The following is a 25,869-nucleotide window of genomic DNA, read 5'->3' on the forward strand; positions in this document are numbered from 1 at the left end:
GTGATCCATGAAGGGGTTCATTGTCTGTCACTTTGCCAATTCATATGATAGAATGCCTTGTCCAATGTAAAATATATGATGTTTTCACCTCAGTTTTCATTAATTTTCAATATATTCAAGTTTCCTTTAAGATATTATTAATTATAATAATATGTACACCAACATAATATCAACTTTTCAATAGAAAAGAAAACTTCTGCCATCAGTTTCAGTTCAGTTCAGTTCAGTCGCTCAGTCATGTCCGACTCTTTGCGACCCCATGAATTGCAGCACACCAGGCCTCCCTGTCCATCACCAACCCCCGGAGTTCACTCAGACTCACGTCCATCGAGTCAGTGATGCCATCCAGCCATCTCATCCTCTGTCGTCCCCTTCTCCTCCTGCCCCCAATCCCTCCCAGCATCAGAGTCTTTTCCAATGAGTCAACTCTTCGCATGAGGTGGCCAAAGTATTGGAGTTTCAGCTTTAGCATCACACCTTCCAAAGAAATCCCAGGGCTGATCTCCTTTAGAATGGACTGGTTGGATCTCCTTGTAGTCCAAGGGACTCTCAAGAGTCTTCTCCAACACCACAGTTCAAAAGCATCAATTCTTCGGTGCTCAGCTTTCTTCACAGTCCAACTCTCACATCCATACATGACCACGGGAAAAACCATAGCCTTGACTAGACGGACCTTTGTTGGCAAAGTAATGTCTCTGCTTTCGACATTACTAGGTTGGTCATAACTTTCCTTCCAAGGAGTAAGCGTCTTTTAATTTCATGGCTGCAGTCACCATCTGCAGTGATTTTGGAGCCCAGAAAAATAAAGACTGACACTGTTTCCACTGTTTCCCCATATATTTCCCATGAAGTGGTGGGACCGGATGCGATGATCTTCGTTTTCTGAATGTTGAGCTTTAAGCCAACTTTTTCACTCTCCACTTTCACTTTCATCAAGAGGCTTTTGAGTTCCTCTTCACATATCAATTATTAATAAGATGAATCTTACTTTCAGAATTGTTGAAAAAAATAGATATTGGCAAATATACATAAAACTTACTATTTTAACCAGTATTAGGGTACAATTCAGTGGATTTAAGTACATTCACATCATTGTGCAGCCATCACCATTAACTATCCCCAGAAATTTTTCCTCATCCGAAATAGAAACTCTTTGCCCTTTAAACAATAACTCCCCATTATCCTTTCCCCCAGCCTCTGGCAACGTCTGTTCTATCTTCTGTCTTTACGAATTTGCCATTATAATAAGTTTTTTAATGTGACAATTAATGTGTCCTGTCACCACAACAAGACTGTCCATGAAGGGGAAAATAGTGTACTACATTAATTAATTCCCAAATGTTAAGCTAACCTTACATTCCTAAGATAAATCCTTTTTCTCTGTTGCTAGATTTGGTTCGCTCTTGTCTTACTGAGGATCTTTGAATATATATTCATAAAAAACATTGACCTGTTGTTCTTTTTCCCTGTGCGTGTAATGTCTTTGTCTGGCTTTTGTGTAAAGGTAATACTGTCCTCATAAAATAAACTAGAAAGTGTTCCTCCCTCTCATAGGTGGGGTATAAACTTCTATACATAGTTTTGTTATAGTTGCTGTCTTTATCCATCCTTTTACTTTCAACCTATTTGAAATCTGCCATTAATCTAAATTTCCTGTAATAATAGACTTCCTGTGTAATAATTAATGATACTTTTAAAACAATGAAAACCCCATTTGTTGTATTTTTGGGCACTTAACAAAATTAGCTGCCAATGTAAACCTTGATTTCACAACTATAATTTCTTGTTTCCAGACACTCTATGGTTCTCTTTCTTATACTAAATCTTAATGTTTGACTTATTTTTGTTTTACTTAAAATAAAATCTAGTAAACATATGTTGGGCCCTCTTTTTTTTCTTTCTTATTGCTGTTGGTTAGTCATGTCTGATTCAGCGACCCCATGGACTGCAGCACGCCAGTCTTCCCTGTCCTTCACTATCTCCCAGAATTTACTCAAACTCATGTCCATTGTGTCAGTGATGCCATCTAACCATCTCATCCTCTGTTGCCCCCTTCTCCTCCTGCCCTCAATCTTTCCCTGCATCAAGGTCTTTTCCAGTGAGTTGGCTCTTTGCATCAAATGACCAAAGTATTGGGAGCTTCAGCTTCAGCATGTGTCCTTCCAATGAGTATTCAGGGTTGCTTTCCTTTAGGATGGACTGGTTTGATCTCCTTGCAGTCCAAGAGATTCTCAAGAGTCTTCTCCAACACCATAGTTCAAAAATATCAATTCTTTGGCACTCAGCCTTCTTCTTTATGATCCAAATGTGACTACTGGAAAAACCATAGCTTTGACTATACGGACCTTTGTTGGCAAAGTGATGTCTCTGCTTTTTAATATGCTGTCTAGGTTTGTCATAGCTTTTCTTTCAAGGAGCAAGTGTCTTTTCATTTCATGGCTGTAGTCACTTTCTGCAGTGATTTTGGAGCCCCCCAAAAATAAAGTCAGCCACTGTTTACATTTTTCCCCCTTCTGTTTGCCCTGAAGTTATGGGACCAGATACCATGGTCTTAGTTTTTTCAATGTTAAGTTTCAAACCAGCTTTTTCACTCTCCTCTTTCACCTTCATCAAGAGGCTCTTTAGTTCCTCTTCGCTTTCTGCCATTAGGGTGGTGTCATCTGCATATCTGAGGTTATTGATACTTCTCTCTGCGGTCTTGATTCCAGCTTGTGCTTCATCCAGCCCAGCATTTCGCATGGTGTACTCTGCATATAAATTAAATAAACATGGTGACAGTATACAGCCTTGACGTACTCCTTTACCAATTTTGAACCAGTCCATGTCTGGTTCTAACTGGTGCTTCTTGACCCACATACAGGTTTCCCAGGAGGCAAGTAAGGTGGTCTGGTATTCCCATGTCTTTAAGAATTTTCCACAGCTTGCTGTGATCCACACAGTCAAAGGGTTTAGCATAGTCTCTTTAAGTCTGAGAACCACTAAGACTAGGTTAGAGATATGTTATACATACAACATAGATTGTTAATTGCTTTACAATGTTTTGTTGGTTTCTGCCAAACATCCAGTCAACCAGCCATAGGTTTACATATGTCCCCTCCCTCTTTAACCTCCCTCACACCTCCCACCCTATCCCACTCCTCTGGGTTGTCACAGAGCACTGCTTGAGCTACCTATGTCATACAGCAAATTCCCACTGGCTATGGCAATGTATGTTTCAATGCTACTCTCTCAATTTGTCCCACCTTCTCCTTCCCCCGCTGTGTCCACAAGTCTATTCTCTATGTCTGTGTCTCTATTGCTCCCCTGCAAATAGGTTCATCAGTATCATTTTTCTAGATTCCATATATATGTGATAATACATGATATTTGTCTGACTTACTTACAGACTCTAAGTTCATCGACCTCACTAGAACCGACCAAATTCGTTCCTTTTTATAGCTGAAACTCCTGAATTTTTTTAAAATTAATTAATTTAATTGGAGGCTAACTACTTTACAATATTATAGTGGTTTTTGCCATACATTGACATGAAATCAGCCATGGGTGTACTTGTGTCCCCCATCCTGAACCCCTCTCCCACCTTCCTCCCCATCCCATCCCTCAAGGTTGTCCCAGTGCACTGGCTTTCAGTGGCCTGTTTCATGCATCGAACTTGGACTGGTCATCTATTTCACATATGGTAATATACATGTTTCAATGCTATTCTGTCAAATTATCACACCCTTGCCTTCTCCCACAGAGTCCAAAAGTTTGTTCTTTACACTGGTGTATCTTTTGCTGTCTCGCCTATAGGGTCATCATTACCATCTTTCTAAAGTCCATATATACGCGTTAATATACTATATTGGTGTTTTCCTTTCTGACTTACTTCATTGTATAATAGGCTCCAGTTTCATCCATCTCATTAGAACTGATTCAAATGCATTATTTTTAATAGCTGAGTAATATTCCATTGTGTATATATACCACAGCTTTCTTATCCATTCGTCTGCCAGTAGACATCTAGATTGCCTCCATGTCCTAGCTATTGTAAACAGTAGTGTGATGAACATTGACCCCAATGTTCTCTTGGGGAGATCCCAACGTGTCTCTTTCAATTCTGATTTCCTCATTGTGTACACCCAGCTGTGGGATTGCTGGGTCGTATGGCAGTTCTATTTCCAGTTTTTTAAGGAATCTCCACACTATTCTCCATACTGGCTGTACTAGTTTGCATTCCCACCAACAGTGTAAGAGGGTTCCCTTTTCTCCACATCCTCTCCAGCATTTATCTTGAAATAATTTTTAAAGTAATAAACTTTTAGCAGTATTTTTACATTAGAAGATATTATAAAACTGACTTTGTAAACATAAACCATATTAAAATCACTCCTATATATTGTGAATAACTGAAAACCATCTAAATGTCTAGTCATATACATTGGTTAAATTACAAGGAATTCATGTAATAGTTATCTATTTAAAATCATGTTTTGTAAGTATATGACATGGAACATGTTCAACAATTGGTTAAGTTGTCCTGTTCTAGTAACTACTCTCTCCCCTGACTTCTTTCAGCATGTTGCAGCTTCCCAAGGTGTTTTACCATACCTTCTGGCTTTCTTTAATCACTCCTTTGTAAACAGTCACTTCATTAACCACTGTTCAAACATGCTACTTTAGTGTGTCATCTAATTCCTGGCAGGACCCTGAGAAAGTTTAACCCTGTTACTGTCTGTTTGATGTAATTAAGATAAAATTACAGGACTTCCGTGGTGGTCTAGTGGATAGGAATCCAGCTGCCAAAGCAGGGGACATGGTTCAAATCCTGGTTAGGGAAGATCCCAGATGCTGCAGAGCAACTAAGCCCATGTACCACAACTACTGAGCCCATGCTTGAGACCCTGTGAGGCCTTGTGCCTAGAGCCCGTGCTATACAAGAGAAGCTGCCACAAGGAGAAGCTCCCTCACTGCAAAGAAGAGTACCCCCCATTCACCACAATGAGAGAAAGCCTCTGAGCAACAATGAAGACCCAGCACAACCAAAAAAAAAAAAAAAGATGAGATTACTGAGAAAACAAGAAATGCCTGTTTTTTTTTTTCAAAGTATTACTATGTTTACTGCAGCTGTGTTAGTCTTTCAGTCATGTCCAACTCTTTGCAACCCCACGGACTATAACCCACCAGGCTTCTCTGTCCATGGAATATTTCAGGCAAGAATACTGGAGTGGATTGCCATGCCCTCCTCTAGGAGATCTCCCCAGCCCAGGGATCAAACCCAGGTCTCCTACATTGCAGCCATATTCTTTACCATCTGAACTACCAGCAGGGAAGTCCAATAATAGTGATGGCTACCATTAATTAAACGTATTTTTAGTTTATACTATGCTTTGTATATCATCTCAGTCTTTTAACCCTATGATGTATAACAGTCATCATCCCCAGTTTATACATGAGGATACATTCAATATCGCTGATTACTGTGTATTAACATATTGTTATTGTTTTCTTTTGTAGATCATTCACGAGAAGTCTTGGAGCAATTAGTAGGCCCGAACAAACTAAAGCAAGTGACGTGGACTGTGTATTGATGCTCACTGAAGCTTATCAGATCTATAATCTTCATACTACTTGCCCTGGAAACAATGGTCTCAGAGATTGGCTTTCCAATAGTATGATTTATGCTTTGAAGTTAACCTGGCTTTTAAACATTTTAATAGTGCTTTTATTTCTATATATAAGTTTGCTGATGAGTGAGTGTTCTTGAAATGGCAGTTATAGCATGCCCTCTGATATATTGGGGAAGGGTACTGTTTTCTTCTTAAATAAGAACGTTTTTAGTTACCTATTTCCGCTGGGAATTTCCTTCTCCTAACTAGATATTTGAGCTACTATAAGAGATATTTATCACTGTGGATAAACAGGAGAATTCTAAGTTATTTCTAAAAGCATAGTTACCTTCCTAGCTGTTTTCTGGCTACTGCCTTCCAAAGTATTTAAATGTCCACTGGCCAAAAAGCAAAGCTGAATATCATGCCTGTATATTCTTCACAAAAATTATTATTTCAATGAAACAAAGAAATGTAATAGTTTAATATCATAATCTCAGATATCATACCTTAGCCATTTAGCATATGAGTGATACTGAGGCCTTTGCCCGGCCACTTATTACATTGGTTTTTATGGCTACTTTCCCCCAATACATGCTATTCATCTACAAACTTTCTTCCTTAAAAACTGCATTCAAGAATGTGTAAGAATGAGTCAATATGAAATAGCATCACAGAGGTTGTATCCTGAAGCTCTACTGGTTTCACATTGTAAAATAAACAGCAGAGATCTTAGTTTTCAAATGCAATATATTACTATCTATAATCACAAAATTCTCTAAAACATACCATGTTTAAACTACCCCCAAATTCACCATATTCCCTATGCCAAAAGCCTTTGTCAGTGGGACCTTCTTAAAGACTTCCTATTTGAACTGTGATACAGTGAATAACAGGGAAAGTATGGTATGGTAGATTACTTGGACATACGTAGAGGGACAGGTTTACATATTCAACTCTACTTCTTCTCCTTACTATTAACTACTTTATAAATGTGCTATGTTTATAGTGTATAGTGTACAATATAGTGTATTGCCACTGCAAAGGTGGTACACATGCGTGTATGTATAAAATGGGTAAGGCCTGTTCCAGCTGTGAAATTTCTTTAAAGACAAATTCAGTAAGATTTAATATTGAACACCTAACCAAGTCACTACCTTTTTCCCCTTTTGAAGAAACTAGTTTCAAGATCTAAAGTGTGAGATTTTTAAGGTCTATAAAGGACTATCATCCTAAAGCAGCTTGTGGCTTGATCTTTTTTATATTACTGGTTATATCAACTATTTTTCAGCACCCTGCTTAAAAGTCTGGTCTCCCATCCCTATCCTACCTATAACTTCACCCTTACCTGTCATTCTGAACTCTGTTTTTCCCCTATCCATCTTTTACCATCTGACATCTTATTTTTTTATTTATTATCTATCTGCCCACCCTAGTATATAAGCTTCATGAAGACAGACATTATTTCTCTTTTTTCACTGCTGTATCTCCAGTACCTAGAACAGTGTCTGGTATCTAATAAGCACCCAAATATTTGTTGAATAAATAGACAAGAAAATAAATAAAAGTAATACCCATACTTCAAGTTTCTGGTCTGTGACATGTACAGAGATTGGAAGTCATCACTCCCACAAGATAAAAGCTGAACAAACTGAAAATCATGAAGCAGTACAGCATTGTTTGAAAGTAAAGTTGTGTTAGTTGTAGATGTACACTGCAAACTCTAGGGCAACCGGTAAAATAAATTTTAATAAATATGATTGACATCCTAAGGGAGGGGAGATGAAACCATATAAAATGCTCAATTACCAGAAAAGGGGGCTTCCCTGCTGGCTCAGTGGTAAAGAATCCGCCTGCCAATGCAGGAGACACGAGCTTGATCTCTGGTCTGGGAAGATCTCACATGCCGTGGAGCAGCTAAGTCAGTGCGCCTCGACTATTGAGTCTGTGCTCAGGAGTCTAAGAGCCGCAACTATGGAAGCTGATGCACCCTTGAGCCCATGCTCCACAAGAAGAGAAGTCACGGCAGTGAGGAGCCCACACACCACAGCTAGAGAAAGCCTAAGCAGCAACAAAGACCCAGCACAGCCAAAAAACAAAAAAAGATAAAGGAGAATTCCCCAGTGGTCCAGTGGCTAAAGACCCTGCACTTTCACTGACAAGCTGCTGCTGCTGCTAAGTCGCTTCAGTCGTGTCCGACTCTGTGCGACCCCAGAGATGGCAGCCCACCAGGCTCCCCCGTTCCTGGGATTCTCCAGGCAAGAACACTGGAGTGGGTTGCCATTTCCTTCTCCAGTGCATGAAAGTGAAAAGTGAAAGTGAAGTCACTCAGTCGTGTCCGACTCCTAGCAACCCCATGGACTGCAGCCTACCAGGCTCCTCCGTCCATGGGATTTTCCAGGCAAGAGTACTGGAGTGGAGCCTGGGTTCTATTCCTGGTCCAGGAACTAAGATCCCACAAGACTTGCAATGCAGCCCCACCCCCACCCCAACCCCACAAAAAAAGATAAAATAAGGAAGAAAAAGTAGAACACAAAAAAGAACAACGGCAAGGAATAGGAAACAGCTATAAGGATGGTAGAAATTAATCCAACTATATCAATAATGTCTTTAAATGTTTAAATGTGAACAATCTATTTGTTAAAAGATTTATTTATTTAAGCTTTTGGCTGGGGTGGGCCTTTGTTGCTGCATGCAGGCTTTTCTCTAGTTGTGAGGAGTGCCAGCGACTCTGATAGGGTGTTCAGGCTACTATGTTGCAGAGCACAGGCTCTAGTCACTTGAGCTTCAGTAGTTGCAGCAAGTGCACTCTAGAGCGCAGGCTTATTGTTGCATCACACAAATTTAGTTGCTCTGCGTTCTTCCCAGAGCAGGGATCGAAACAGTTTCTCCTGCATTGGCAAGAACTCTGAAGAAGATTTAGCTTCGGGACCAGGGACCAGGCTTGATCACTCAAGAGCTTTTGTGTAGCACAGTTTTATTAAAGTATAAGAGGGGACAAAGAAATCTTCTAACATAGACATCACAAGGGGAACGGATAGCACCCCACTTGCTAGTCTTAGCAAGGGAGCTATATACTTTTTAATTGGGTATAACAATAAATCAAAAGAATGTCTCAAGGTTACAAAGATCTTACTAGATCCAGTCCCATAATTTACATTTTCAGATGACACTTCTGTTCAGTTGCTCAGTCGTGTCCGACTCTTTGCAACCCCATGAACTGCAGCACACCAGGCCTCCCTGTCCATCACCAGTGCCTGAGTTTACCCAAACTCATGTCCATTGAGTCAGTGCCCTCAATCTTTCCCAGCATCAGGGTCTTTTCAAATGAGTCAGCTCTCGCATCAGGTGGTGGAACTACTGGAGTTTCAGCTTCAACATCAGTCCTTCCAATGAATACCCAGGACTGATCTCCTTTAGGATAGATTGGTTGGATCTCCTTGCAGTCCAAGGGACTCTCAAGAGTCTTCTGCAACACCACAGTTCAAAAGCATCAATTCTTTGGCGCTCAGCTATCTTTATAGTCCCAACTCTCACATCCATACAGGACTACTGGAAAAACCACAGCCTTGACTAGATGGACCTTTGTTGACAAAGTAATGTCTCGGTTTTTTAATATGCTGTCTAGGTTGGTCATAACTTTCCTTCCAAGGAGTAAGCATCTTTTAATTTCATGGCTGCAATCACCATCTGCAGTGATTTTGGAGCCCAAAAAAATAAAGTTAGCCATTTGTTTCCAATGTTTCCCCATCTATTTGCCATAAGGTGATGGGACGGATGCTATGATCTTAGTTTTCTGAATTTTGAGCTTTAAGCCAACTTTTTCACTCTCCACTTTCACTTTCATCAAGAGGCTTTTTAGTTCTTCACTTTCTGCCATAAGGGTGGTGTCATCTGCATATCTGAGGTTATTGATATTTCTCCCGGCAGTCTTGACTCCAGCTTGTGCTTCTTCCAGCCCAGTGTTTCTCATGATGCATATAAGTTAAATAAGCAGGGTGACAATATACAGCCTTGACGTACTCCTTTTCCTATTTGGAACCAGTCTGTTGTTCCATGTCCAGTTCTAACTGTTGCTTCCTGACCTGCATACAGGTTTCTCAAGAGGCAGGTCAGGTGGTCTAGTATTCCCATCTCTTGAAGAATTTTCCACAGTTTATTGTGATCCACACAGTCAAAGGCTTTGGCATAGTCAATAAAGCAGATGTTTTTCTAGAACTCTCTTGCTTTTTCCATGACCCAACAGATGTTGGCAATTTGATCTCTGGTTCCTCTGCCTTTTCTAAAACCAGCTTGAACATCTGAAAGTTCATGGTTTACATACTGTTGAAGCCTGGCTTGGAGAATTTTGGGCATTATTTGACTAGCGTGTGAGATGAGTACAATTGTGTGGTAGTTTGAGCATTCTTTGGCATTGCCTTTCTTTAGGATTGGAATGAAAACTGACATTTTCCCATCCTGTGGCCACTGCTGAGTTTCCCAAATTTGCTGGCATGTTGAGTTCAGCATGTTCACAGCATCATCTTTTAGGATTTGAAATAGCTCAACTGGATCACCTCCACTAGCTTTTTTTGTAGTGATGCTTCCTAAGGCCCACTTGACTTCACATTCCAGGATATCTGGCTCTAGGTGAGTGATCATACCATTGTGATTATCTGGGTTGTGAAGATCTCTTTTGTATAGTTCTTCTGTGTATTCTTGCCACCTATTCTTAATACCGTCTGGTTCTGTTAGGTTCATACCATTTCTGTCCTTTATTGAGCCCATCTTTGCATGAAATGTTCCCTTGGTATCTCTAATTTTCTTGAAGAGATCTCCAGTCTTTCCCATTCTACTGTTTTCCTCTATTTCTTTGCACTGATCACTGAGGAAGGCTTTCTTATCTCTCCTTGCTATTCTTTTGAACTCTGCATTCAAATGGGTATATCTTTCCTTTCCTCCTTTGTTTTTCACTTCTCTTTATTTCACAGCTATTTATAAGGCTTCCTCAGACAGCCATTTTGCTTTCTTGCATTTCTTTTTCTTGGGGATGATCTTGATCGCTGTCTCCTGTACAATGTCATGAACCTCCATCCATAGTTCATCAGGCACAGTCAAATCTAATCCCTTAAATCTATTTTCTCACTTCCACTGTATAATCATAAGGGATTTGATTTAGGTCATACCTGAATGTTCTAGTGGTTTTCCCCACTTTCTTCAATTTAAGTCTGAATTTGGCAATAAGGAGTTCATGATCTGAGCCACAGTCAGCTCCTGGTCTTGTTCTTGCCGACTATATGGAGCGTCTCCATCTTTGGATGCAAAGAATATAATCAATCTGATTTTGGTATTGACCATCTGGTGATGTCCATGTGTAGAGTCTTCTTTTGTGTTGTTGGAAGAGGGTGTTTGCTATGACCAGTGCATTCTCTTGGCAAGACTCTATTAGCCTTTGCCCTGCTTCATTCTGTACTCCAAGGCCAAATTTGCCTGTTACTCCAGGTGTTTCTTGACTTCCTGCTTTTGCATTCCAGTCCCCTATGATGAAAAGGACATCTTTGGGGGGTGTTAGTTCTAGAAGGTCTTGTAGGTCTTCATAGAACCGTTCAACTTCAGCTTCTTCAATATTACTGGTCAGGGCATAGACTTTAATTACCGTGATACTGAATGGTTTGCCTTGGAAACAAACAGAGATAATTCTATCATTTTTTAGATTGCAACTAAGTACTGCATTTCGGACTCTTTTGTTGACTATGAGGCTACTACATTTCTTCTAAGGATTATTCAGAAGGTTCTTAGGAAGGAGAAATATGTCCTTGAGCAGGATACATTGTTGTTATATAGTCGTGGTACAGAGTTTAAGGAAAAACATATCCTTGAGCAAGATGAGTTGTTTTGTTGTGCAATCATCAGGTCTTGATTTAAAGAAAAAACATTTGTCCTTTATCCTCCTTGACAACTCCAGACTCCTATCGTCTTCTCGGGGACCCTGGACTTCTTATCAACCTACCTAGGAATTGACTCTCAGATTCTCAACAACTGCACCACCAGGGAAGTGCATATGTGAACAGTCTTAATACAACCTGTTTGTTAGCTATTAAGTCATTTCAAGGATCACTGTTATATATATATGGGAGATTTTAAATATTTTAAGTAATATTTGAATATCTCAAACACCTTCTTGTACCCACCTCATAAATAATTAAGAGAAGATAACAGAAACAGGGTTGTAGGTATTTAAAATTAAACCTACTCTTGGCCTCTTCAAGTCAATGTCCAACAGTGCTCCAGAGTATAATTCCCTTTAATTTTCTCCTTCTTTTCCTGCCGAGAAAGACATTACCCAGCAGAATATCCTGAATTTTCCAAGAATATGTCAACAAAACTCTTTCTCCTCAAATACCATCCAATACCACTGTAGCCTATAATTTCCATTAATGTTTACCAATGCGGAATCAAACTTTTGAGTTTATAATTGACCCCCAGTAGACCAATGGAAATTGGATACAAGAATTGATTTATTGGGTTATAATAATCTCTGACTTCTAAATTCAGAAATCAGAGGATCCTCTGTTGACCTCAGCTCCAAAACTCCCATGTAATGATCCTGTTTTCCTATCTAAGCAACAACTTTCTCCTAACTGCTTTCTCTACATTTCTGTTGAATAACTGTAACTATGATCACATCTCCCTGGTATCCTAATCCCATTGGCATGTGTGTATTATTAGAAAGCATATAATGCAAGTGTCATAACCAATTCCTAAGTAGTATGTAAGAACAAGAGTACAGTTGACCCTTGAACAACATGGGTGTGAACTGCACTTTATGTGTTTTTGTTTGGTTGGTCTTCAATAAATACTTCAGTATTATGCAGTCCATCCTCGGATGCAGAAACTTGGATTTGTAATGTAAAGTTATATGTAGATTTTGAATTCTAAGAGGGTGGTTGGCGATTGTCAGCACCCTAACCCCCACATGTATACAAAGTTGCATTTTATACTTCACTTGTAATATGTATTGTGGTCATGTTTTGTTTTAAATTGAAGAACAGGAAATATAGTACATAAAATCAGTACAAAATTACAAGACCCAAAAGTAAAAACTAGGTCTTCCTCCCACCCTCATCCATCAGCCATCTGGTACCCTTTCAGAACACAACCACTCTGACCAGTTTCTTAACTTACCTTTCTGAAGGCATAATATGTCTACTGCAAATAAATATATATGCTTTACACATACATTCATATGTAGGTACATACACATCTTTTTTTTTTTGTCATAAATAGTGGTATACTGTACATATAATCCTTCACATTGTTTCTCGTTTATGTCCCAACATTCTTATTGATATATAAGATCCTGACAACTTGGGATATTTGTGGTATAACAAACTGTTACTGATCTTGAAATGAAGTCGCTCAGTCGTGTCCGACTCTTTGCAACCCCGTGGACTGTAGCCCACCAAGCTCCTCCGTCCATGGGATTCTCCAGGCAAGAATACTAGAATGGGTTGCCATTTCCTTCTCCAGGAAATGACCTTAATAAACCATAAAAATGCATCATAAGGTATCACAGTACTGAGTATGTTGTTGTTGTTGAGTCACTCAGTCCTGTCCGACTCTTTTTGAGACCCCATGAACTGCAGTACATTAGCCTACCCTGTCCTTCCCCAATTCCCAGAGCTTGCTCAAGCTCACATCCATTGAGTCAGTGATGCTATCCAACCATCTTATTCTCTATCGTCCCCTTCTCCTCCTGCCCTCAATCTTTCCCAGCATCATGGTCTTTTCTAATGACTCACATCTTCCCACCAGGTGACCAAAATATTGGAGCTTCAGCTTCAGTATCAGCCCTTCCAATGAATATTCAGGGTTGATTTCTTTAGGATTGACTGGTTTGATCTGCTTGCAGTCCAAGAGGCTCTCAAGTGTCTTCTCCAACACCACAACTCGAAAGCATCAGTTCTTCGGCGCTCAGCCTTCTTTATGCTCCAACTCTCAAAACATCTGTACATTACTACTGGAAAAGCCATAGCTTTGACTACACGGACCTTTGTCGACAGAGTAATGTCTCTGCTTTTGAATATGCTGTCTAGGTTGGTCATAACTTTTCTTCCAGGAGCAACTGTCTTTTAACTTCATGGCTGCAGTCATCATCCGCAGTGATTTTGGAGCCCAAGAAAATAAAGTCTGTCACTGTTTCCTTTGTTTCTCCATCTATTTGCCATGACGTGATGGGACCAGATTCCATGATATTCATTTTTGAATGTTGAGTTTTAAGGCAGTTTTTTTCACTCTCCTCTTACACTTTCATCAAGAGGCTCTTTATTTCCTCTTTGCTTTCTGCCATTAGGGTGGTGTCATCTGCATATCTGAGGTTATTGATATTTCTCCCAGAAATCTTGATTCCAGCTTCTGATTCTTCCAGCCCAGCATTTCCCATGATGTACCCTGCATAGAAGTTAAAATAAGCAAGGTGATAATATACAGCTTTGGGGTACTCCTTTCCCAATTTTTAACCAGTCCATTGCTCCATGTCTGGTTGTAACTTGCTTTTTTTGACCTGTATACAGGTTTCTCAGGAGGCAGGTAAGGTGATCTGGTATTCCTATCTCTTGAAGAATTTTCCAGTTTGTTGTGATACACACAAAGGCTTTAGCATAGTCAATAAAGCAGAAGCAGATGGTTTTCTTGAATTCTCTTGCTTTTTCTATTATTCAGTGGATGTTGGCAATTTGATCTCTGGTTCCTCTGTCTTTTCTAAATACAGCTTGTATATCTGGAATGTCTTGGTTCACATACCATTGATGCCTCAGTTCAGTTCAGTCCCTCAGTCATGTCCGACTCTTTGCGACCCTGTGAACTGCAGCACGCCAGGCCTCCCTGTCCATCACCAGCTCCTGGAGTTCACCAAAACTCATGTCCATCGAGTCGGTAATGCCATCCAGCCATCTCATCCTCTGTCGTCCCCTTCTCCTCCTGCCCCCAATCCCTCCCAACATCAGAGTCTTTTCCAATGGGTCAACTCTTCGCATGAGGTGGCCAAAGTATTGGAGTTTCAGCTTCAGCATCAGTCCTTCCAATGAACACCCAGGACTGATCTCCTTTAGAATGGACTGATTGGATCTCCTTGCAGTCCAAGGGACTCCCAAGAGTCTTCTCCAACATCACAGTTCAAAAGCATCAATTCTTCGGTGCTCAGCTTTCTTCACAGTCCAACTCTCACATCCACACATGACCACTGGAAAAACCATAGCCTTGACTCGACGGACCTTTGTTGACAAAGTAGTGTCTCTGCTTTTGAATATGCTATCTAGGTTGGTCATAACTTTCCTTCCAAGGAGTAAGCGTCTTTTAATTTCATGGCTGCAGTCACCATCTGCAGTGATTTTGGAGCCCAGAAAAATAAAGTCTGACACTGTTTCCACTGTTTCCCCATCTGTTTGCCATGAAGTGATGGGACCGGATGCTATGATCTTCGTTTTCTGACTGCCTTGTATAATTATATTCCTATAGCAGGATGAGGGCATGGCAACCCGTTCCAGTATTCTTGCCTGGAGAATCCCTACGGACAGAAGAGCCTGGTGGGCTACAGTCCATGGATTGCAAAGAGTTCAACATGACAGAACAACTAAGCACAGCAGTAAAACTAGAAAAAAAAAAAAACACAGATAGAGATTTTTGCATTTGGCTTACTGTAGAACAAGTTATATGGCAAAGGCTGACAAAATTTTAACCTCATATTTCGAAGCAAGATTTACCATTTAACACAAATTGAACCAGACAGTCTTTTCAGGTTAAACCCAAACATAGCTATATCCCCTATTGGAGGAACTTCAACAGCTCAAGGCTGAAACTGCCACACCGTGCTTATTGTCAGTCCATTGTTATCCTGCCTTGTAGGCTCTGGAAGTGAATATTCTGCTACTTTGTGCAGTTGATGCTGAATGCTATGTCCAGTGAATTGGGGTCGCCCAGGGTCACCAATCAGTACTTGAGTTCTGTGGGTCTCAAAGCAGTTCTTCAGCCATTGAAGCAGACTGTCTGCAAGGTCTTCATCATAAAACATATCTCCAAGGACAACAATGTCCCACTTATCTTGTTCCAAATCCAAAATGTTTTTGATTAAAATGGGAAAAGGATTCAGTTGGTTCAACTCACAATTTAGTGTAATAGCCATTCCTGCAACTTTAAAAAAAAAGGACATGGTGAATTGGTATATGCTAGGTTATTTTCATTTCCTACTGATTAAATAATTTTAGAGAATATCCAATAGGTTTTTTTTCCCTTTTCTGTTGAAAGCTGTTTTTTTAGGTAAAGAAGCCTAAACTATAGGCTATTTCCTACAATGCTCAAATATATGACTATTCTGAAAACCAAACAATACCACACACCTGGAAAAGGAGAGGTTTTAAGGAATATTTGCTTATCTCAACAAGACCATTTAGAACTAACATCAAAAAAAGATGTCCTTGTCAACCTAGTGGGGTGAAATGTAAAACTAGAAGTCAAGAAATACCTGGAGTAACAGGCAAGTATGGCCTTGGAGTACAAAATGAAGCAAGGCAGAGGCTAATAGAGTTTTGTCAAGAGAACACACTGGTCATAACAAACACCCTCTTCCAACAACACAAGAGACAACTCTACACATGGATATCACCAGATCATCATCATCATCACCAATACCAAAATCAGATTGATTATATTCTTTGCAGCTGAAGACTGAGAAGCTCTATACAGTCAGCAAAATCAAGACCTGAATCTGACTGTGGCTCAGACCATGAGCTCCTTATTGCAAAATTCAGGCTTAAATTGAAAAAGTAGGGAAAACCACTGGGTCATTCAGGTATGACCTAAGTCAAATCCCTTATAATTATATAGTGGAGGTGATGAATAGATTCAAGAGATTAGATCTGGTAGACAGAGTACCTGAAGAACTACAGACAGAAGTTTGAAACATTGTACAGGAGGAAGTGACCAAAAGCAAAAGAAATGCAAGAAAGCAAAGTGGTTGTCTGAGAAGGTGTTACAAAAGGTTGAGGAAAGAAGAGAAGCAAAAGGCAAGGGAGAAAGGGAATGATAAACCCAACCGAACACAGAGTTCCAGAGAATAGCCAAGAGAGATAGGAAAGTCTTCTTAAATGAACAATGCAAATAGAGGGAAACAACAGAATAGAAAGACTGGAGATCCCAAAAAATTTGAGACATTAAGGGAACATTTCATGCAAGGATCGGCATGATAAAGGACAGAAATGGTAAGGACCTAACAAAAGCTGAAGAGATTAAGAAGAGGTGGCAAGAATACACCAAAGAACTATACAATAAAGGTCCAAATGACTCGAATAATGACAATGGTGTGGTCACTCACCTAGAGCCAGACATCTTAGAGTGTGAGTCAAGTGGGCCTTAGGAAACATCACTATGAACAAAGCTAGTGGAGGTGATAGAATTCCAGCTGAGCTATTTCAAATCCTAAAAGATAATGCTGTTAAAGTGCTGCATTCAATGTGTCAGCAAATTTAAAAAACTCAGCAGTGGTCTCAGGACTGGAAAAGGTCAGTTTTCATTCCAATCCCAAAGAAGGGCAATGTCAAAGAATATTCAAACTACTGTACAATTGCACTCATTTCACATGCTAATAAGATTATGTTCAAAATCCTTCAAGCTAGGCTTCAGCAGTCACTGAATGGAAAACTTCTAGATGTACAAGCTGGATTTCGAAAAGGCAGGGGAATTAGAGATCAAATTTCCAACATCCGTTGGGTCATAGAGAAAGCAAGGGAATTCCAGAACATTTACTTCTGCTTTATTGGCTATGCTAAAGCTTTAAACTCTGTGGATCACAACAAACTATGGAAAATTCTTAAAGAAATGGGAATACCAAACCATCTTCCCTGTCTCCTGAGAAACCTGTATGTGGGTCAAGAAGCAGTAGTTACAACTGGACATGGAACAATGGACTGGTTCAAAATTGGGAAAGGAGTACACCAAAGCTGTATATTATCACCTTGCTTATGTAACTTCTATGCAGGGTACATCTTGTGAAATGCTGGGCTGGATGAAGCACAAGCTGGAATCAAGATTACTGGGGGAAATATCAATAACCTCAGAACAAAGCTAGTGGAGGTGATGGAATTCCAGTTGAGCTATTTAAAATCCTGAAAGATGAGGCTGTTAAAGTGCTGCACTCAATATGCCAGCAAATTTGGAAACTCAGCAGTGGCCACAGGACTGGAAAAGGTCAGTTTTCATTCCAATCCCAAAGAAAAGCAATGCCAAAGAATGCTCAAATTACCGCACAATTGCACTCATCTCACATGCTAGTAAAGTAATGCTCAAAATTCTCCAAGCCAGGCTTCAGCAATACGTCAACCATGAACTTTCAGATGTTCAAGCTGGTTTTAGAAAAGGCAGAGGAACCAGAGATCAATTTCCAACATCTGCTGGATCATGGAAAAAGCAAGAGAGTTCCAGAAAAACATCTATTTCTGCTTTATTGACTATGCCAAAGCCTTTGACTGTGTGCATCACAATAAACTGTGGAAAATTCTTCAAGAGATGGGAATACCAGACCACCTGACCTGCCTCTTAAGAAACCTATATGCAGGCCAGGAAGCAACAGTTAGAACTGGACACGGAACAACAGACTGATTCCAAATAGGAAAAGGAATAAGTCAAGGCTATATATTGTCACCCTGCTTATTTAACTTATATGCAGAGTACATCATGAGAAACGCTGGGCTGGAAGAAGCACAAGCTGGAATCAAGATTGCCAGGAGAAATATCAATAACCAGATATGCAGATGACACCACCCTTATGGCAGAAGGTGAAGAGGAACTAAAAAGCCTCTTGATGAAAGTGAAAGATGAGAGTGAAAAAGTTGGCTTAAAGCTCAACATTCAGAAAACGAAGATCATGGCATCTGGTCCCATCATTTCATGGGAAATAGGTGGGGAAACAGTGGAAACAGGGTCAGACTTTATTTTTGGGGGCTCCAGAATCACTGCAGATGGTGATTGCAGCCATGAAATTAAAAGACGCTTACTCTTTGAAGGAAAGTTATGACCAACCTAGATAGCATATTAAAAAGCAGAGACATTACTTTGCCAACAAAGGTCTGTCTAGTCAAGGCTATGGTTCTTCTCCATGTATGGATGTGAGAGTTGGACCATGAAGAAAGCTGAGCACCGCAGAATTGATGCTTTCAAACTGTGGTGTTGGAGAAGACTCATAAGAGTCCCTTGGACTGCAAGGAGATCCAACCAGTCCATTCTAAAGGAGATCAGTCCTGGGTGTTCATTGGAAGGACTGATGCTAAAGCTGAAACTCCAATACTTTGGCCACCTGATGCAAAGAGTTGACTCACTGGAAAAGACTCTGATGCTGGGAGGCACTGGGGGCAGGAGGAGAAGGTGACGACAGGATGAGATGGCTAGATGGCATCACCAACTCGATGGACATGAGTTTGACTAAACTCTGGGAGTTGGTGATGGACAGGGAGGCCTGGCGTGCTGTGATTCATGGGGTTGCAAAGAGTTGGACATGACTGAGCAACTGAACTGACTGACTGACCACTCTAATGGCAGAAAGTAAAGAAGAACTGAAAAGCCTCCTGATAAGGATGAAAGAAGACAGTTAAAAATACTGGCTTAAAACTCAACATTCAGAAAAGATCATAGCATCTGGTCCCATCACTTCATGTCAAACAGAGGGTGAAAAGTGGAAGCAGTGACAGGTTTTATTTTCCTGGGCTCCAAGATCACTGCTGATGGAGACTGCAGCCATGAATTTTTTAAAAATGCTTACTCCTTGGAAGGAAAGCTATAACAAACCTAGACAGTGTATTAAAAAGCAGAGACATCACAAAGCAACAAAGGTCCATATAGTCAAAGGTATGGTTTTTCCAGTAGTCATGTATGGATTTGAGAGTTGGACTTTAAAGAAGGCTGAGCACTGAAGAATTGATGATTTTGAACTGTGGTGTTGGAGAAGAATCTTGAGAGTCCCTTGGACTGCAAGGAGATCAAACCAGTCCATCCTAAAGGAAATCAACCCTGAATATTCATTGGAAGTACTGATGGTGAAGCCCCAATATTTTGGCCACCTGATAGGAAGAGCCAACTCATTGGAAAAGACCCTGGTGCTGGGAAAGATTGAAGGCAAAAGGAGAAGGGGCAGCAGAGGATGAGATGGTTAGACAGCATCACCGACTCAACGGCCATAACTTCATTGTCTGGGAGACAATGAAGGACAGGGGAGCCTGGCGGGCTGCAGTCCATTGGGTCACAAAGAGTTGGACAACAATGAAGACTTTTGGTCTGTCATGGCTGTATAAGAGACAGGAAAACAAGGCTTATGTTTGAGCAGGATGACAACTTGGAACTGAGAGTCCTATATATAAGGCTCCTCAAGGGCTAGATCCTCAATGAAAGGGAAGACTAGAGAAAATCAGGTAAAATTAACACTTACCTGTCTCAACTTGGATTCGAATGGAATAAAATCTCCCTCAAATGCCCAGGTCTATCTTCACTTGGGTTTTGGTCAAATAAACACTACCTACATATTTCAGGAAATCCCTAGCCCAGAGATGACCAACAGTAATTGTTCCCAGGTTGGTATCACTTTGGGATATCTGCCAGACACAAATACAAGTCCTCCTGTCAAAAATGCACCATTAACTCAGGCCTTACAGGGTTCCCACAGACAATGTCCCACTGAGTTCACCATATTAGATTATGAAATACAACATGGAAATGGCTTATGGTGTTGGAGCAACTGTAGATATTTATCCTGGAGGAAAAAAAAAAAGATGAGCTCAAAATATTCAAAAATATGACACTTACTAGGGTCTATGTCATTGGCCAAGATCCTTAAGGCTCCACTCATCTTAGCAGCAATGGCTGTAGCTCCACATCCACTCCCAATATCTAACACAGATTTTCCTCTGACAAGATCAGGATTATCCAAAAGATACCTAAATTAGAAAAGGGAAAATATAATCTAAGACAGATGGGAGGCCAGTAAGAGGTGTCCAATATTTTTTCTTTGGATTGATTAGACAAGGAAATAGTGAACCTTAGCAGAAGAATTCAGTCCAACATTGGCAAGTTTGGCCTGAATAGAGTGAGAAAAAAATGTCAGTTTTAAGAGCTGGGCAGAGATGGCAGAGAGAGGACCTAGTCATTTTGGTCTGTTACTTTACCAAGTGCGAAGAGCAGTTCCATACAACTGACTAATCATGCTTTTAAAGTCAACTTTTTAAAGTATTGAGCATTTACTACGAACCAGAAACCACCAACCACCAAAAATACAGACTGACAAAATACTGTTATAATCAGGACTCAGTAAGCTAGATCCAAAATTCACTGTCTCCTTTTCATTGTTCATCAGAAAGTGGTTTTACCTACAGCTTAAACTATATAAAAATGACCTCTCTGGAAAGGTACCATCAAAGTCCAGTTCAACCAAAGAATGTGGACCTGGGCTAAGCAGTTACCAAACAAGTGAAGACGAATGGGCAAACAGTGAAATGATAAATGTCAACTGACACCTGACCTCACTACTGGAAAAATAAAGAGCAGAGGAAATTCCCTGGTGGTCCAGTGGTTAGGACTCCACATTTTCACTGCCAAGGGCCTATCCCTGAGATCCTGCGATCCAAAAAAAGACTAAGGAACAATGGCAAGGCAGGGGTGTAGTGCCCCATCTAAAGGGACAGCTGTTACCCATCTGGAGGTAACAGTTGCCACAACAGGAATTAGGTGTTAGCAGAGATTTGAATCTGATGTTAGCAGAGATCTTTTCTTTTCTTTTTTTTTTTTTTTTTGGCCATGTGTTTTGGCTTGCAGGATCTTAGTTCCCTGAATAGGGATTGAAGTTGGACCAGGCAGTGAAAGTGCCAAGTAACTCCCCAGAGATTCTTATTTTTCAATTGAAGTAAATTTTTACATGCTTCAAGTTTTAAATGATAGCAACTGATTGTTTAAAAGTTTATAAGTAAAACAAGTTTACAAAAACATATCCATTTTTTTAAAACAGAAAACACATCTGTGGATCACCAATTTGTGACCTCTGATTCAGTCTCTTAAGGAATCTGATTGCCCTTATATTTGGAGTTGACACACAATTTGCATAGGTATCACTTGCAAAGATATCACTTATTTTTTTAAATGATACAAGTAAATATAGGAAAATTTGGCAACACAACAACCAGAAAATTGGAATTGATACCACCTGGAAAGTTTTCCAGAACTCAGGATTTTCCAAAAAATTCTATGTTTGCATTTATTCATTTTGCATTTAAAACTATATACAAACTGGACTTCCCTGGCAGTCCAGTGGTTAAAACTCCATGCTTCCAGTACAGGGGATGCAGGTTCAATTCCTGGTCAGGGAACTAAGACCCCACACGCCACATAGCGTGGGCAAATAAATAAATTTAAAAAACTAAATACAATCTGAGTTCTGCTAGACCATACCATTCCTGTGAAAGAGAAGTTCCTTATACATTTCCTTGATGTTCCTTGAAACATCAAGGCATTAAAAAATTAAATCATTTACCAATCTAAGAGCAAAGACTAGATTAAAATGCTGAAAGTTATTGCATTTGTTTCAGCGACTGTTATAATAAAAAGCATTGTGTGTATATGTGAGAAAATGTCCTAAAGAAGACCTTTGCAGTATGGGGAGTTGAAAGGGGGAAACTTAAAAATGCAGATTCAAGTCCACCAGAGTGATGTCCCAATCACTCATATCCCTCATTCTTTGGGTGCTTGGGAAAAGGCAGTGGTGGAGGAGCAACATTTACAGAATTAAACCAGGAGGAGTGGGGGGGCTTTAAGTTCCACCAAGGATCTTCATGGGCATCACAAACCATGAACCTGAGAACAGTGTGAGATTTCTGGATCATTACCAGTTACCTAGGGTCTTGACAGCTAACCTAGGATTTCTCTTGGGGAGAGAACTATATATGGGGAAACACCTTGGTAAGCTTGGAATAGAAGGGAAAACCATGCAACAAAGCAACCCAGAACTGTTCCTAAACTCTAATAAAAGAATATGGTTTCGTGTTTTGTTTTGTTTTGTTTTTGAGGAACAGGGAGAATGTGGAGTTGGAAGGGACAGAAAAGAGAGAGGTGGTGAGGAGCCGTAAAGGTTCCTGCTTCACTTAAGGCCATACATACCTAGACAGGGCTTGGCCCCCTGGCCAGTAGATTGCCCAGTAAGGATCCCTGAGGGGCCACAAGTCAGCTCTCTCCCACCAGAACTTGCATCTGGGGGTCAAAAGCCGCAACCGGATTTCAGGGGTGAGGCTGCCATTGCTGGTGACTTCAGTGTTCTCTTCCAGGAAAGCTTTCATCTTAGGGTCCAAAAGGCTTCCAGTTCCTCTCCAGGGGCAGTGACCCCAGGGAAACAAGGGGAAGCCACTGCTTCTCACAGCCTTCCAGAGGACAACATAGCGGTTCATGGGAAATGATGCAAACACTCTCCACCCTGGGCTCAAAGCCATCAGTCTGGTCCCAAAGCACAGGTATGCTGGTGTTGCTCTTGATAAGAGCTGCTTCTCCTGGGGAAAGAGTTTGGTTGCCAAACTGATCTCAGCTGGAGTCACTAGACCTCTAAAAACATAATAATAATGAAAACACTAACATTTCCAAATCCTATCACATAGTAAGAAAATATTAGTGTACCTCTGTAGCAGATGATGCACAAGTGCAAGGTCACTTTAGATGAAAGTTTTTTTGTGTTAATTTAGGAAAATCCAATCTTCTAAAACATGCCTTTTCATTCTTTGTGAACAACAGAATCCTTTTAATAATTTAGAAAACCAAATATATAAGCATTTGATTTTGATAGAATCCTCAGGAACATTCCTGTTAGATAAAATAAGGTATACCCTTAACATTCTTTCATTCATTTAATAAATCATTTTCCTTTAAGCAGACACTGTTCTTGATAACCGTGAACAAAATAAACAAAAGCCCCTATCTTCAGGAAACTTAGATTCTAGTGATGGAATAGAGCAGGTCATCAGGGCAAACACAGTTCTTGCTTTTATGGAGTCTAGCCAAGAGTTATGCAGATTATCAAACTGTAACTATGGTTAGAGACATATAAATTATACTGACTGGTCAATAAAGATAAGCCTAGCATATGGGGACTTTCCTGGTGGTCCAGTGGTTAAGAATCCACCTTTCAATGCAACAGATTCAATCCCCGGTCTGGGACTAAGACCGCTTGTCACAACTACTGAGTCCTCATGCTGTACAGTCCGTGCACCACAGCTAGAGAAGCCTGCCCACTGCAACAAAGACCCAGCCCAACCAAAAAAAAAATAGCCCTAGTATAAAACATCAATGTAATTAAGATTGTTTTTTCCTAAAACAAACAAAAAATACTATGGATTTAATCGTAATAAAAGAATATCAAATCACTTTCTGTAAATACCTCTGATGAGTCATTTTCACCAAACCTGGACTTAATAGAAAGACATTTTGATTAAGAATAAGTAGGAATGAGGAAGAGAAGTTTAAACACAAATTATACACCAAGTTGTTTGGAACCTTTGGCCTGTTCTGCATAAATATTTTAAATAGTCTTAAATTCACCCAAATATTTAGAGTTGTTCAGTTGCTAAGTCAAGTCCAACTCTTGCAACACCATGAACTGCAGCGCTTCCAGGCTTCGCTGTCCTCCAGAGTTTGCTCAAATTCATGACCCTTGAGTCAGTGATGCCATCCAACCATCTCATCCTCTGTCACCCCCTTCTCCTCCTGCCCTCAATCTTTCCCAACATCAGGGTTTTTTCCAGTAAGTCAGCTCTCCCCATCAGGTGGCCAAAGTACTGAAACTTCAGCTTCAGCATCAGCATGAGTCCTTCCAATGAATATTCAGGTTTGATTTCCTTCAGGATTGACTGGTTTGATCTTGCTGTCCAAGGGTAGGGGGCCCAAACTCAAATGCCTACCTGGGGCCAGACTGGTGATAAATGAGTGATGCAGGCTGGTTGCTGATAACAGAGAGGCTGTGGCAAACTAGAAGGTGTTTCAAAACAGTCCAACGGAGCCAGCAAGCTGCAGCCTGTCCTGGGACATATGGCCAGATCTTTTCATTTTTCAAAATAATCCACAGACTTCCCCGGCAGTCCAGTGGCTAAGACTCCCAATAAAGGGAGCACAATCCCTGCTCCTGGAATTAAGATCCCATCTGCTGCAAGTCCCCACCCGAAAAAAAAAAAAAAAAAAAATTCCCACTTTTAAACGCAGGAATTAATTAAAATGTCAACACAGAAGGAGGGTCAAAATGCCTGTCAGGCCACTAGTCTGTGAACTCGGGATAGATTTTAAGTAGGTGTCAGCCCACATTTATGCCCTTGTAATCACAGGCTCTCTTAACAGCCTGACCTCATTGGACTCATTGCGTAGGAAGGATTGGGTCAGCCCTTGAGTCTAAGGTTTAAAAAGAAAGCAGAGCAAATAGGAGACTATTTTGGACATAGTGTCATCCAAACCGATGCCGCCCCCTCCCACGCCAAGCACCAATGAAGCATCTGTTATGAATATGTGATTAAGGGGGGAACACTGGGTATTTGGATTAATTAGTAAGAAAGTGAAAGTGAGTGAAGTCACTCAGTCGTGTCCGACTCTTAGCGACCCCATGGACTACATCCCACCAGGCCCTCCGTCCATGGGATTTTCCAGGCAAGAGTACTGGAGTGGGGTGCCATTGCCTTCTCCGTTAACAGCGGCTAGGCATATTATATTTACTTGGAGCTGGTATACTTGGTGACAGCCTTAGTGCCCTCGGACGCGGCGTGCTTGGCCAGCTCCCCAGGTAGCAGCAAGACAGGTTTGGAGCTTTTGCAAGCTCCAAAAGCGTTAGCACCTTATTTTCCTCCGAGGAGGAAGGGAGTCAGCCTTAAAGGGGCAGGCACAGTCTTCCTTTTCTCCTTACCTGTCTGTGCTAACACCACCCTGGGGAGCAAAGCATAGGGCAAGTCAGTCACTTTGCCTTTGCACCTCTTTTGGCGCTTTCTTTACAACTGCTCTCGGGATCCAGAATTCCCGGCGTCGCCGGCTACAGCACCCCTGGCCCCGCCCCTGCCCCGACCTCCTGCTCCGCCTTCCTTCCCGGCAGCGCTCTCTCCCTTCACCCGGGCTTCTTAAAGGGACAGAAGTGTGAAACCAGAGGGTGCCCTGACCTCGCTTGGAAAATAAGGGAATGTCAAATACTGATTTCTAAAAAATACGCTCTGAAGCCGTGGAGCATCTGCTTTGTGCCCATCACACTTCTAGGTACTGG

General features: G+C 40.8%; 2 protein-coding genes across 40 annotated transcripts in view; one reads left to right on the plus strand and one right to left on the minus strand.

Annotated features, from left to right (window-relative positions):
- Window positions 1-7,167, plus strand: part of AMN1 (antagonist of mitotic exit network 1 homolog) — a 68,629-nt gene extending 61,462 nt beyond the window's left edge. For 13 of the 20 annotated variants that reach the window (XR_015164129.1, XR_015164124.1, XR_015164127.1 and 10 more), the window contains one exon: window positions 5,497-7,167. Coding sequence is in view for 7 of the 20 variants with exons in the window: in XM_086401445.1 (XP_086257571.1) it covers window positions 5,497-5,570 (74 nt within the window). In the remaining 13 variants the exon portion in view is untranslated. The remainder of the gene's footprint in view (window positions 1-5,496) is intronic. The other 7 variants (XR_015164128.1, XR_015164132.1, XR_015164121.1 and 4 more) reach the window with 2 other exon arrangements.
- Window positions 1,841-25,720, minus strand: ETFBKMT (electron transfer flavoprotein subunit beta lysine methyltransferase). 20 transcript variants are annotated; one of them, XM_086401437.1, is made up of 6 exons: window positions 25,522-25,658; window positions 24,536-24,653; window positions 23,259-23,441; window positions 22,752-23,134; window positions 20,412-20,542; window positions 15,242-15,755 (listed from the first exon to the last, which is right to left on the minus strand). In XM_086401437.1, exons 4-6 carry the CDS (start codon window positions 23,075-23,077, stop codon window positions 15,412-15,414), a joined length of 801 nt encoding a protein of 266 aa, XP_086257563.1. In that variant the 5' UTR covers window positions 23,078-23,134; window positions 23,259-23,441; window positions 24,536-24,653; window positions 25,522-25,658; the 3' UTR covers window positions 15,242-15,411. The 20 variants fall into 20 exon arrangements, 17 of the variants coding, with proteins under 17 accessions (XP_086257560.1, XP_086257568.1, XP_086257551.1 ...); XR_015164117.1 differs by lacking the exon at window positions 24,536-24,653 and adding an exon at window positions 16,936-17,039 and having other exon boundaries at window positions 15,632-15,755; window positions 25,522-25,705; XM_086401434.1 differs by lacking the exons at window positions 15,242-15,755; window positions 24,536-24,653 and adding an exon at window positions 1,841-2,747 and having other exon boundaries at window positions 25,522-25,705.
- Between the last annotated feature and the right edge of the window lie 149 nt (window positions 25,721-25,869).

The sequence above is a fragment of the Bos grunniens genome, chromosome 5 (assembly GCF_055505025.1).
Source record: "Bos grunniens cultivar Pamir isolate PY7600 chromosome 5, Bosgru_T2T1.0, whole genome shotgun sequence".
Lineage (NCBI taxonomy): Eukaryota > Metazoa > Chordata > Mammalia > Artiodactyla > Bovidae > Bos > Bos grunniens.